The 13444-nt window shown below is 53.1% G+C and overlaps 1 protein-coding gene across 2 annotated transcripts in view; it reads left to right on the top strand.

Annotated features, from left to right (window-relative positions):
- The window catches only part of Dnah17 (dynein axonemal heavy chain 17), a 118570-nt gene that overhangs the window by 86888 nt on the left and 18238 nt on the right, over positions 1-13444 (top strand). For both annotated transcript variants that reach the window (XM_059272217.1, XM_059272216.1), the window contains 9 exons: positions 3026-3233; positions 3469-3584; positions 6117-6309; positions 7223-7458; positions 8217-8339; positions 10339-10543; positions 11451-11615; positions 12365-12505; positions 12735-12905. In XM_059272217.1, coding sequence (XP_059128200.1) covers positions 3026-3233; positions 3469-3584; positions 6117-6309; positions 7223-7458; positions 8217-8339; positions 10339-10543; positions 11451-11615; positions 12365-12505; positions 12735-12905 — 1558 coding nt within the window. The remainder of the gene's footprint in view (positions 1-3025; positions 3234-3468; positions 3585-6116; positions 6310-7222; positions 7459-8216; positions 8340-10338; positions 10544-11450; positions 11616-12364; positions 12506-12734; positions 12906-13444) is intronic.

The raw sequence follows: 13444 nt of genomic DNA, 5'->3' as shown, positions 1-13444 counted from the left end.
CACATTTAGACCATGGCTTCTCCCGTGTAGAGCTGACAGGTAGCCAGGGGACAACCTGGGGCCACAGGACTAGGGAGAGGCCAGCCCTGCCCAGAGGTCTGTCCCTGCCAGAGCAGCTGGCCACACACACACATACGTACCTAACACACATTAATATAACCACACACATGCCTGCCCACATCCCACATGTTCCTGTCGTACACACAGCCATGAGGACTTACCACTTATTGAGTATTCACTGGGGTTCTGGTGTGTGCAGTCCCACTGCGAGTGCCTTTCTAGGGGATAACACTGGGACTTGGGAAGGTGTCTTGGGGACCCCACTGACATTTACAAGGCACTCCCATTTTTGTGAATACACCAGGCTGTATGTTCTTGTCTTGTGTACCCTCTGATGACCCATCTTCAGGGGCCACTTGTCCCTGACTGGAAAAAAGGCCACACTGTGACCCCAGTATCTCCAGCCCCCATTGTGAAGGAGACAGTTCAAATACTGAAACTATTTGATCAACATGGATAACTTAAGGCACAAGAAAAGTATGGTGTAGGGGCTGGCGAAATGGCTCAGTAGGTAAAGGTGATTGTCACCAAGCCTGGCAGCCTGAGTTCAGTCTCCAGGATTCATCTGATGTGGAAGAAGGAGGGAAATGACCCTAACAGTGTGTCCTCTATCCTCCACACCATGTACACATGCATACAAACATGCACATATGCACAAATAAAATGTAATAACGTGTTTAAGTTGGGCATGGTGGTGCACACCTTTAATCCCAGAGACAGGCAAATCTGAGTCTGAGACCAGCCTGGTCTACAGAGAGAGTTTCAGGACAGCCAGGGCTACACAGAGAAACCCTGTCTCAAAATATATACACAGACACAGACACACACACACACACACACAGAGACAGACAGATAGACAGACAAACAGACAGAGCAATCATGTTTTAAAATAATTGTGTTCAAGTGTGGGCATAGGTGTGCCACTCTCACTGTTTGGTTAGAATGGAGTGTGGGTGGGTGAGTGGGTGGGTGGGTATGCAGGCGGTGGATAGAGAGTGCTGGGGTGGAACCCAGGGCTTGGCACATTATAGGCAGGCACTCAGTCCCTGGGCTATTGTCTTTCTTTCCAGTCCTTTTTCTAATACTTTCCCTGGTTGAAAGAGCACTAAAAATGTGCCTCCATATGCTCAGGACTAAATACCTGACAGATGCACCTTAGAAGGGTCTGTTCTGACTGGCGGTTCAGAGGGGACTGTCCTTCACGGCAGGGAGGGCACAGTGCTGGAGCAGTTCAGCCTCTGGCGAGAGAAGCTTGAGGTTAGTCACACGGAGAAGAAATAACTCAAGTCAATATCCGAAGAAGAAATCACCTCCAGGCCTGACCCCAGAGACCCACAATCCAGTGAGGCCACAGTCCTTAAGTTTCCACAGTCTCCCAAAACAGTGTCACCAGCCGAGGACCACGTTTCAAATACACGACCCTAGGGAGGCCGGAGGTCAATGTTGTGTGTCTTTCTCAACTGCTTGTCATCTTACTTTTGAGACAAGGTCTCTCACAGAACCTAGAGCTCACGGATTCTGAGAGAATACCTGGCCAATGAGCTCCAGAGATCCTCCTGCCTCATGCCCCACTGACACAGTGCCAGCACTACAGACGTGTGGCCATGGCTACCATGTGCAGTATTTACATAGCTGTCCTGGAACTTGCTATGTAGACCAGGCTGGTCTCGAACTCAAAGAAATCCACCTGTCTCTGCCTCCCTAGTGCTGGGGCTAAAAGGCGTGTGCCACCACACCCAGTTTGTGATCTCATACCGCTGTGAAATAGAATTCACATGGCCGCTCCTGAATGGCTGTGTGAGTATTGCCCTGTGTGGATTTCTCCCTCACAACATCTGGCCAGACTCTGACCAAGGCTGCAGCAAGCCTGTCACACAGTCTGTTCATGGGATAGGCCACAGGCTCCCCTGAGAGTGCTCTGTGAGTGTGTCCTGTCCCGCCACTTCCTGTCAGTGTTATGACAGACAGGTGCCTTAACCTCAGTCTTGTTGCCTATTAATGGTGTCATTGGCAAACTAGAACAAGATCAGCTATTTAGGGCACTAGGAACAAAGGAGGGAAACGTACCCCAAATTCTGCTTGACAGGCCAGTGTTTTAATTTGCACTGATGTATAATGGGGGCAGGGGAGGCAGAGAGAAGAGAGGACATGGAGGTGTACCGGCACCACAGCACACACATGGAGGTCAGAGGATACCTTTGGGAGTCAGTTTCCTCCTCACAGCTTGTGAGGCAGGTGTCTCTCGTGTTTCCACTGCTCTGTGTACTCCAGGCCAGCCGGCCCACGAGCCTCCCATGTCGTGGGGGGCGGGATTACAGGTGCCTGCCACCACTCTGCATGAGCTCTACAGATCAAACTCAGTTGTCCGGCAAGTGATTTTACCTGCTGAGACATCTCCCCAACAAGAGAGGCCAAATTTTTATGTTGCGTTCTTCTTTTTTGTAACCGTTAACACGTTCAGTAAAGGAGAGGGCGCTAGGGTGGCCACTCCCTAGGTAAAGTGCTTGCCGCGTAAATACGCAGCCCTGAGTTTGATCCCAGAATGTAAGTAAGGGGCCATGTGCGGTGGCATGTGCTTGCAATCCCTGCACTGGGGAGACGCAGACAGGAGGATTCCCTGGACTCACGGATCAGCCAGTCTAGCTGCTGGAGGAGTTCCAGGGCCATTAAAGGCCCTGTCTCAGAAACAAGGACGATGGTGACTGAGTCACAACCCCTGAGGTTGACCTCTGACCTGTAGGCACGCACAGGTACACAGATGCCCATATCACAAGAGTGACTGCACACACACACACACACACACACACACACACACACACACACACACACCACAAGGATTAAAAAAAAAAGACATTACTATTTCCCGGTGCTGCTTCTGTAATCATAGCTACATAAGCCTGAGATGCAGAGGCAGCCACGGGGAGTGGGGACCAGGGCTTGCTTGACACCCAGGGTTTCCTTCCAGGCCCTACCAAGGCAACCCCACCTTTGACCCCGAGTTCATTCGATCCAAGTCCACAGCTGCCGCGGGGCTGTGCTCCTGGTGCATCAACATCGTACGTTTCTACGAGGTCTACTGTGATGTGGCCCCCAAGAGGCAGGCCCTGGAGGAGGCCAACGCTGAGCTGGCTGAGGCGCAGGATAAGCTGTCCCGGATCAAAAACAAGATTGCAGTAAGTGCTCTCAAGCCCATGGCCCTGTGAGACACCACGGCACCCACTCCCTGCCAGTCAATGTTTCTGTTTGAAACACGTTGGCACAGTCTACGGTCATGAATTATTAAATGACATGAGAAAGCGCAGGCAGAGGGTGGGACCGTAGAGCAGGCCAGGGGACTGTCGGGGATGCTTGGGCCTTTGGGCCCTGAGCTTCTGAGAGCTGGGAACATCTCCCAACTTGACTTTTCAGGAACTCAATGCCAACCTGAGCAACCTGACTTCAGCATTTGAAAAAGCAACAGCTGAGAAAATCAAGTGTCAGCAGGAGGCCGACGCCACCAACAGGGTGATCTCATTGGCTAACAGGTAGGCCTTGCCACGGCCACACCTCCTGTCTCCCAGACCCCAAAATCGATATGCTCTCAGAAGGCTTGCCCAGAACACTGTCCAGAGCCACCTGCTCTCAGGCAGCACGTGTCCTTGGCGTCCTTGGGGAACGATGTCTAGGCCTCCTAGGAAGCCCAAAACCCACCTCCGTTGAACTAGTCTTCAGGCTGTAACTGTGTAAGGAGGAGCACACAAGCACAGTGGAAAACTTCCACACACACTGCCAACGTTCACACTTGGACTTGAGGACTTCACCAAAGCTCCGCCCTCACCTGGGAAGGCTTTGCCACTCCTGTGGGGCTGAGGCATTGGTCATGACATGGCCGCATCCATGTTAACAACACACACTCACTCAGGACACCGCTGGGTCCCTACAACTCTTGGTATCTCCCCTCACCCACCCACCCCCATGCTCTGTAACTAGGTGCTAATGGCCTGCGGTTTAGGCAGCTGACAGAAAGGAGCCTGCTGTGTTCAGGACAGATGCGGTGTTTCTTCCGCAGACAGTTCTGGCTGCTTTACTACAAGCTGCTCTCACAGTGACGCACATGGGTCACGTTTCACTGCTCACTTTGCAGTCTGTGCACACTCACTTTGGACATTATGCACTGCCATGGATTTGGATGGCAGGGGAGTACTGGTCCCAGGAGTCAAATATGGCCTACTTCTGTGCTTTGCACACTCAGGCAGCCCCACTGAAAAGTACGGCAGTGTGAAAGAAACTGACTTTACAGTATCTGAATCATGATCCCATCCACGTGTGATCAGTGGAGAACTACCATCCAGTCACCTTGTTGCCCCAAGCCCTGGAAACCCAGCATGGTTCTGCTGCTGTTGACACCAGGTCTCGTGTAGCCTAGGCTAGCCTCAAATGTCCTGTGTATCAGAGCTAGTCTTCAGTAGTAACTGTGACCGTGAACTTCTGATCCCCCTGCCTCTACACCCCAAGTGCTGGTGTGACAGACATGGGCCACCATACTTGATTTATGCAGTCCTGGGGATTGAACCTAGGGCCTTGTGTGTGCTAGACCACTTTTCTACCCACTGAGCCGCAGCCATAGCGCTCTTGTTTTTTGTTTGTTTGTGAGACAGTCTCACTATGTAGCCAAGGCTGACCTCGAACTTGCAGTGATTCTCCTGACTCTTCTTCCCAAATGCTGGGATTACAGGTGCATACCCACCACGCCTGGCCCTGAATGCACCCCGAGAAGGCCTGCCACCTCACTGCCACACGTGGTTCAGAGCCTCCACGGTGGACACCAGGCTCTGGGGTTCGGGTGGCAGAGTCCATTCTATGGCTGCCTGTTTTCTTATTTCCTCCCAACCTGGGGGCTGCCAGCCATTGATTAGTCAGTGATCAGAATGATTCAGGAGCGGAGGGTGGGGTCCCAGGTCACCTTAGCTGGTGACACAGATACACCCCTACCATCTGTCTAAGGGAGGTGACCTCATCAGTTAAAATCCAAACAGCCTACTGGCCTACTGGGAATCAAGGCCATTGGGCATGGCACCTATACACGGTATTAACCTGAGGCAGCACCTTCAGACCCACAGGGCACCAGTTAGGACCAGGTACAAGTCCTTCAGCTGGTGGCCTGGGCATTACCACACACACACCCCACCCTACAAGGCCAGCAGCCCTCTGGGTGCTACTTTGTCCTCTAGCCACCATGTTCTCCACCAGGCTCCAGTGCCTGCTAGCCAAGTGTGCCGGTTGTAGATGTAACTGACCGTCTTATTAAATAAGAAACACAGAACCAATGCAAAGAAGAAAGCCAAGAGATCAGAGCTAAGAGCCTTACCCGCCTGCTGCAGCTAGCCTCTTCAGCCAAGAGACCTCTCTGAAAGAGACCTACTTCCTGTCTGTTTGTCTTTATATAGACTTTCTGTTCTGCCTTCTCATTGGTTGTAAACCCAACCCCATGACTGCCTCGTCACTGCCTGTCTGTACAGACCTCCAGACACACATTGGAGCATGTGTCTCCAATGCTGGCTGTACTTGAACACACAGAGATCTACCTAGCTCTGCCTACCAAGTGCTGGGATTAAAGGCGTGCACCACAAACGCCTAGCTCTGCTATGGCTTGCTATTAGCTCTGACCCCCAGGCAACTTTATTTATTAACATACAAATAAAATCACATTTCAGTACAAATAAAATATCACCATAGCCGGTGGAGCGCGTGACATCGGCACAGTGAAGGGAGACAGTCACAAACGGCCTGGGTAGGGTATGGGGGCAGATTCAGCATCCCCAAGTGTCATCAAAAATGTGCTTTTTTTTGTTTCCTGTGACTTCCCTCCAGAACGTCCTACCGCAGAGCCGAACAAGCACTGGTGACATTGTGCGGACTCCAGATTCCCCAGGTCACCTTGCCGTCCATAAAAGCCCCCCTGACAGTTTGTCCACTGGCTGACAGGCCGCCTAGCTGGGCACTCCAGCCAGCTCTCAGTCCCAGCCCCAGGCTCTCCAGCTCACCCAGGCACTCCCCCTGTCCTTGGACTCTTGCAGGCTCGTGGGAGGACTGGCTTCGGAAAATGTGCGCTGGGCTGAGTCAGTGGAGAATTTCAAAAGCCAGGGGGTCACCCTGTGTGGGGACGTCCTGCTCATCTCTGCCTTTGTCTCCTACGTGGGCTACTTCACCAAGAAATACCGGAATGAGCTGATGGAAAAATTCTGGATCCCTTACATAAATAAATTAAAGGTAAGAAGTACAGTGGTGGTTATGACTCGGGGAGACTGAGGGGCTCCCCCCAGGGCAGACACAACCACACTGCCTCCTCACTTGGGCTCAGTCAGCCTCATCTGCTGGGACTGACATCATTTCTGGCCTGTCACAGAGCTGCTTCTATAAGCACTGTGAGGGCTGCCTCCTCCGCTAGCTCGCTCTTCAAGTGATGCGGCCAGCACCAACTTCGGGACATGGGGAGGCGGCGAGCAGTGGGGAGGTGGTTCAGCCAGCAAAGTGTTTGTTGGGGAGACGTGGGGACCTGAGTCCGGATCCCCAGCACCGCACACTCATAAAAAGGCAGGCAGGGGACCATGCACCTGTAACCCCTGGTGCTGGTGTAGGGGTGCGGGGGTGAAAACAGAGAAGGGTTCCTGGGGCCTGCTGGCCATCCAGACTCACCAAATAGGTGAGACCCTATCTCAAAGCATAAACCAAGGTGTGCCTGGGGAGACGGCTCCATGGGTAAGAGCAGTTGCTACTCTTGCAGAGGACCTGGGTTTGGTTCCCAGCCCCCACATAGCAGCTCACAACCACCTCCAGGGAAGCTGATGCCCTCTTCTGTCCTCTGAGGACACGTACATACACCTGGAGCACATAGACAAGCAAGCAAAGCACTATACACATAAATAAATTAAAAAACAAGACAAAGGGTTAGCAAAATGGTTTAGTGGGTAGGGCAACTTGCTGCCAACCCTAATTATCTGGATTTGACCCCCAGGACTGACATGGCAGAAGGAGAGAGCCAACTCCTACAAGTTGTCCTCTGACCCCTGTCCACAGATGCACCATTGTGCCCAAGCTACACACACACACACACACACACACACACACACACACACACACACACTGGGGGGGTGGAGAAAATAAAGTCTCCCTCCCTCGGCAGGTTCCGATCCCCATCACAGAGGGCCTGGATCCCTTGACTCTGCTAACAGATGATGCAGACGTGGCCTCCTGGAACAACCAGGGTCTGCCCAGTGACCGCATGTCCACTGAGAACGCCACCATCTTGTGCAACACAGAGCGCTGGCCACTGATTGTGGATGCCCAGCTTCAAGGCATCAAGTGGATCAAAAACAAATACGGCAGTGAACTGAAAGCCATCCGCCTGGGGCAGAAGAGGTGCGGCCGGTGCTGGGCAGGGCTAGGGAGGGGGCAGGACTGTCTGGGTCCGTGTGTACGTGTGCACCTCAGGCCATGTGAGTGACTTAGATGGTTGTGTGCACAGGGGACACCTGGGAGATGGCCAGGTCCTGTGTGTGCACCCGTGCCTTGGGTCTTTTGTGTTAATGGATAGCTGGGGGCCCAGGAAGCAGCCCGGGGCTTGCTTTCACGCACAGCTTGAGCCCTGAACACTTGTCAGCTGGCTCACTAACCTGCTGACAGCTTGATGCGAACAACAGTGGAGAATCAAAGCACGCCTTTCTGCCACCCCCACTTCACAGGACTGGGGAACTAGACCGAGCTCTTGGCCTCCTCTTCGGCGCGTTGTCTGCCGGGGAGGCACCGGGCTGGTCTCTCACCCCAGGTGTAGTTTACCTTCTGCTCCCGTAAATGAAACAAAAACCATGGGCACCAGGGTAAGAGTGGCTGCCAGGCAGCTGCCTGGTGCCCTAGAATAGGCCCAGACAGGGGGGGGGGGGGGCGGGGGGGGGTTGGCTCTGCAGTCTGAAGCCCCTCCCACTCCCAACCCCAGGCTCCCACCCAAAGGCCCCATCTCCAATCTGCAGGCCCATACAGATAATGAGGAGGGAGGAATTGGGCTTGACTCCCTGGTGACGTCCCTGGACACCTCCTTCTTCAGGGCCAGGGCCACCTCTTGAGGCAGGCATTGCTTCCTATGGCCCCCAGGCCACGCCCTGTCTCTGTTCTGTGCCCAGCTATCTAGACATCATCGAGCAGGCCATCTCAGAGGGCGACATCTTACTCATTGAGAACATTGGCGAGACTGTGGACCCTGTGCTTGACCCGTTGCTGGGCAGGAACACAATCAAAAAGGGGAAGTAAGACGTCACCCCACAACCCAGCCCAAAATGAACCTCTCTCCTGGGGCAGTCCCAGGACAGGGGAGCGTGGCGAAGGGCCTCCCTTCACTAAAACGCTGAGAAGGCTGAAGTGACCCAATGCTTGAGGGGACTAGAAAGGCCAGCTCTACCCCATGGGGGAGGGACCAGCTGGGGTGTGGGATCCTTAATATTGCCTCCACCTCTTTTCCTATGCATTTGAAAATCTTGAGATTTACGGTACTTTCAAAAAATTCTTTCACGTTATATCCTTGTTCCATCCCCCATTACCCTCTTGTCCTGCCCCCTCTCCCTCTGGATGGTTTTCTCTTCCCAACATGTTCCCTTTCGGCTTTCACATTGTGTGTGTGTGTGTGTGTGTGTGTGTGTGTGTGTGTGTGTGTGTATGGATGTTTTGCCTGCATGGATGTCTGGGCACCACATATGTGCCTAGTGCCTGAGAAGGCCAAAAGAAGGGTCAGATCCCTTAGAACTGGAGTTACAGACAGTTGTGAACCACCATGTGGTTGCTGGGAATTGAACCCAGGTCCTCTGGAAGAGCAGCCAGTGCTCCTAACCGCTGAGCGGTCTCTCCAGCCCTATTCTATGTCTTATGTTTTAATAGCCCCCTGAGTTTAATTATGGTTGCTTGCAAGAGCATGGCCAGCATGGGGCTACTAACTGGAGCAGAGGCAGCTGACCAGTGACCACGCTCCTGAAGAGAGTGACCCTCTTCCCCTAGTAGCCATTAATTGCAACAGCCTCTTGAGTTCTCCTCCCCTTTTCAATTTTTTTTAGTTTTCAAACTGTTTTTACCTGCATTTATTTACTGCATTTATGTGTGCGCGTGTGCGTGCCTCAGGATATGTAGGTCAAAGGCCAACTTATGGGAGTTGACTCCTACCACGTGAGTCCCAGGGATTGAACTTAGGATGCCAAGCTTGGCAGCAAGCCCTTTTACCTACTGAGCCATCTGGTTGGCCCCTCTAACTTTTTTGTTTTGTTTTGCTTTTGTTTTTGAGACCGAGTTTCTCTATGTAGCTCTGGCCATCCTGGAACTTGCTCTGTAGACCAGGCTAGCCTAGAACTCAGAGATCCACCTGCCTCTGCCTCCCGAGTGCTGGGATTAAAGGCATGTGCCACCGCCATCCTGCATGGTCCCCCTACTTTTAATTCTAAAAAACATGATTGTGGTAAAGTTGGCATTTCAGGGGCAGCTATCACATTTACCATGTTGTGTAACTATCACCTGTGTCTCGTTACATATTTTAACCATCCTACAAGGAAACCCCACGCCCACTCAGCATCTTTTTGTCTCTGTGGCTTTGCCACTCTGGACATTAATCGTGCAGCACGCATTGTTTTGTGTCTGGTTCTTCCCACTTAGCATCCATCACATTGTCAAGGATCGCCATGCTCTAGCATCTGTCAGTATTAATTCCTCTTCACAGCTGAGTAATCTCCCATTGCCTGGATCTACCACATTTAGTTGTCTTCATAACACAAAGAAAGTAAACCAACTTATAGCACAGACGGGAACCACCTGTCAGTGCTCTGGCGCATACAGAAGCCTAGAACAGGAGTGAACACCCTGATGTCTTGGTCTCTGATAAAAACCTAAAATGTGTGCTGACACCCAAGGACTGCAGGGGGGTTGCCCCAAGAAGTGAGCTCAACCAGGAAAGAAGGGGAGCGGAGCCTGGGAGGAGTGACCCACCGTGGGTCAGCAGCTCCAGGCAGAGGGTCATTGGCACACAATGGTGTTCAGCACTGACCATGGGAAAAGCTGGTTGCTCTTCCATCCAGACGCTCCCTGAGAGCAGGCTACAGACAGCTTTATGAACACCCCTGTGCAGACAAAGCGGACACCAGAAGCAGGGATAGACATGGCCTCCAGTGGCCACCGTCCTCCTGGGAGTGTGGGGGAGAGGTGGGTGGGCCGGTTTGCAAAGTGGCCCTGTGGCTAAGCTTCAGCCTGCCTCTGCTCCTCACCCACCAGGTTCATTAAGATCGGTGACAAGGAAGTGGAGTACCACCCCAGTTTCCGCCTGATCCTTCACACCAAGTACTTCAATCCCCACTACAAACCTGAGATGCAGGCGCAGTGCACGCTCATCAACTTCCTGGTCACCAGGGACGGGCTCGAGGACCAGCTCCTGGCCGCTGTGGTGGCCAAAGAGCGCCCGGATCTCGAGCAGCTCAAGGTGACTGCCTCTGACAGACATTAGCATGCGGGCCACTCACATGGTCACCGTGAGACCCGTGTCTCTAAGCTCCGTCAACCCCAGCCTTTCTTCCTTCCTTGGTACTCTCGTCATTCAGCCCTACCTCAGTTCCAAGTCAGCAGTCAATGCACTTACACCAGGGCTCAGCACCCTGAAGATCAAAGAGGGTCCCCACAGCAGCTCCATGCCGGGCTGACTGGAGCTCCTTGGCAGACCATTTGTCTAGCACGTGTGAAACTCTTGGCTCAACCCTCAGCATCATCTAGCAGGAAAACTCAGGGGTCTGGGGCTGGAGACACGGCTCAGGACGTAGACCGTTGGCAGCATAGGCTTGAGGACCTGGGTTTGACCACGCCCACCCCAGAACCCAGAACAGGCTGTCATGTGCTGGTAATCCCAGGGCTGGGGAAGTGGTGATGGGAAGGATCTCAGGGACTTGCTGGCCAGACAGCCTAGCCTAAAGGGTGAGCCCCAGATCCCAGTAAGAGACTCTGTCTTAAAAAAACAAGGTGAACTGAGTCTGAGGCGCTGGCTTTCACACATACATGTGCACGCATGCATGAGTCCGTGCACAAACACACACATGCACACACAAAGGTTATGTATAGCCAACTGTGCACCAACTGCTTCCCCAACTCTGCCTCAGCCACACACACACACACACACACACACACACACACACACACACACACACACGGCTCTCAGTCTCCACAGCAGGAGACCTGACAGCCTGGAGAGGAGGCTGCGCGTCCAGGGGTGCCCTGCCTGCTGGGTGTCCTTTCTCCTCCTGGGGGCCTATGCTTCCACTCTAGAGAGACCAGGCAGCAGAGGTGAGGCCAGGCCCCAGCTAACGTTGCTCTGCTCCTGGGCCCTGCCACCCCTGCAGGCAAACCTCACCAAATCTCAGAATGAGTTCAAGATCGTGCTGAAAGAGCTGGAAGATTCTCTCCTGGCCCGGCTGTCGGCTGCGTCAGGGAACTTTCTGGGAGACACTGCCTTGGTGGAAAACCTGGAGACCACCAAGCACACAGCCAATGAGATTGAGGAGAAGGTAAGCCCAGCCTCTCAGGCCACCCAGCACACATAAGGCTTGCAGCCTGCTGCGTATGTACACCTGGGTGCCTGTGATACAACCTAGAATTGCCAGAGAAACGAGTCATAATGAGGAATTATCTGGACCAGGTTGGCCTGTGAGTGTGTCTGTACAGTCTTTTTTTTTTTTTTTTTTTTTTTTCAAAACAAGGTTTCTCTGTGTAGCTTTGATGCCTGTCCTTGATCTCGCTCTGTAGACCAGGCTGGCCTCAAACTCACAGAGATCTGCCTGGCTCTGCCTCCCAAGTGCTGGGATTAAAGGCGTGCACCACCACCACCACCACCTTGCTTAGGCAACAGTCTTGATTGTTAATTGATGTGAGAAGACCCAGCCCATTGTGGGTGGCACCTTTCCCTAGACAAGAGTCCCAAACAGTATAAGTAAGGAGAAAGCTGAGCATTGGCACAAACTAGCAAGCATCCACCTCTCCCTGCTCTTGATTTTGAATGTGATGCTCTAAGTTCCCGCCTTGACTTCCCCATAATAACAGGTTGTAGCCTGGAACCAAGAGCCAAATAAACTCCTTCCTCCTGCTAAGTTACTTCTGTCAGGATATTTTACCAAAGTAACTGACTGGGAGAGCCAGCACCTTGCTGTCTGAAGGCCCCCTAGGGGGCTTCGGAGGAATGAAGGGATGGGGCAGGGTGGGCCCTCCTGTGAGTGGTTTGTCTTCCAGATCCCTCCAAGTTGATTTTGTCTGTTTTGAGGTCCAAGAGGCAAAAATCACAGAATCGAAGATCAATGAGGCCCGAGAGAACTACCGCCCCGCAGCAGAGCGAGCTTCCCTGCTGTACTTTATCCTGAACGACCTCAACAAGATCAACCCTATCTACCAGTTCTCACTCAAGGTCAGCCACACCGGGCAGGCGCAGGTCCAGGGATCCTTGGGGCAGGGTACCCTAAGGGTGGCCCAGGTCAGGGAGCACATGGGACTGCAGAAACCCGAGAGTACTGGAGAAGCCCGCCTGCCGGGCTAGAGAAGGTTCCTCCACCCCACCTCCCCCCAGTGCCCCAGTCAGAATTAACCAGAAGCTGCCAGGGGCTGCAGCCCCCATGTTCACACTGCCCACTCCTCAGGCCTTCAACGTGGTGTTCGAGAAAGCCATCCAGAACACTACGCCTGCCGAGGAGGTGAAGCAACGCGTGATAAACCTGACAGACGAGATCACCTACTCGGTGTACATGTACACGGCGCGGGGGCTCTTCGAGCGGGACAAGCTCATCTTCTTGGCTCAAGTCACCTTCCAGGTATCACGCCACCTTCGTACTCAAACTGCAGCCTGTGCCCCTAAAGCTGAGGATCCCCAGGCTTGTGTCGGGAGTGCAGATTCTCAGGACCCCTATCCAGGTCTGATGAATGCACACACGCTAGGTAGCCTAGGAGGACTTTGAATTTCCGATCCTCCTGCCTCTACTTCCCAAGTGCTGGTGTCACAGTTGTGTGCCTCCATACCTGGAATAAAACCCAGGGCTTCCTGCATGCTGGGCAAACACTACAGACTGAGTGACATCCCCAGACTCCACACCAGCTTTTAACCAGCTTCCCAGGCCAAGTCTGAGGTGTCTGGTGGAGGCCACTCCGGGAGCTGTGTTCAGGGGATACTGAGGAAGCATAGCAGATGTTTCCATGGGAGACACGGGTGAGGGGAGGTTAAAGCCGTTTGTACAAAGAACTATCATCAGTATGTCAGTGCTGAGTAAATGGTCCTTAATCCACCAAGGATGCTGCATACATCTTCAGCAGTAAATGGAAGAGCTTGTGGAGATGGCTCTGTGAGTCGGGGCAC

The sequence above is a fragment of the Peromyscus eremicus genome, chromosome 8a (genome assembly GCF_949786415.1).
Source record: "Peromyscus eremicus chromosome 8a, PerEre_H2_v1, whole genome shotgun sequence".
Taxonomy (NCBI): domain Eukaryota; kingdom Metazoa; phylum Chordata; class Mammalia; order Rodentia; family Cricetidae; genus Peromyscus; species Peromyscus eremicus.
The sequence above is the reverse complement of the archived record's forward strand: the minus strand, read 5'-3'. Positions and strand labels throughout refer to the sequence as shown.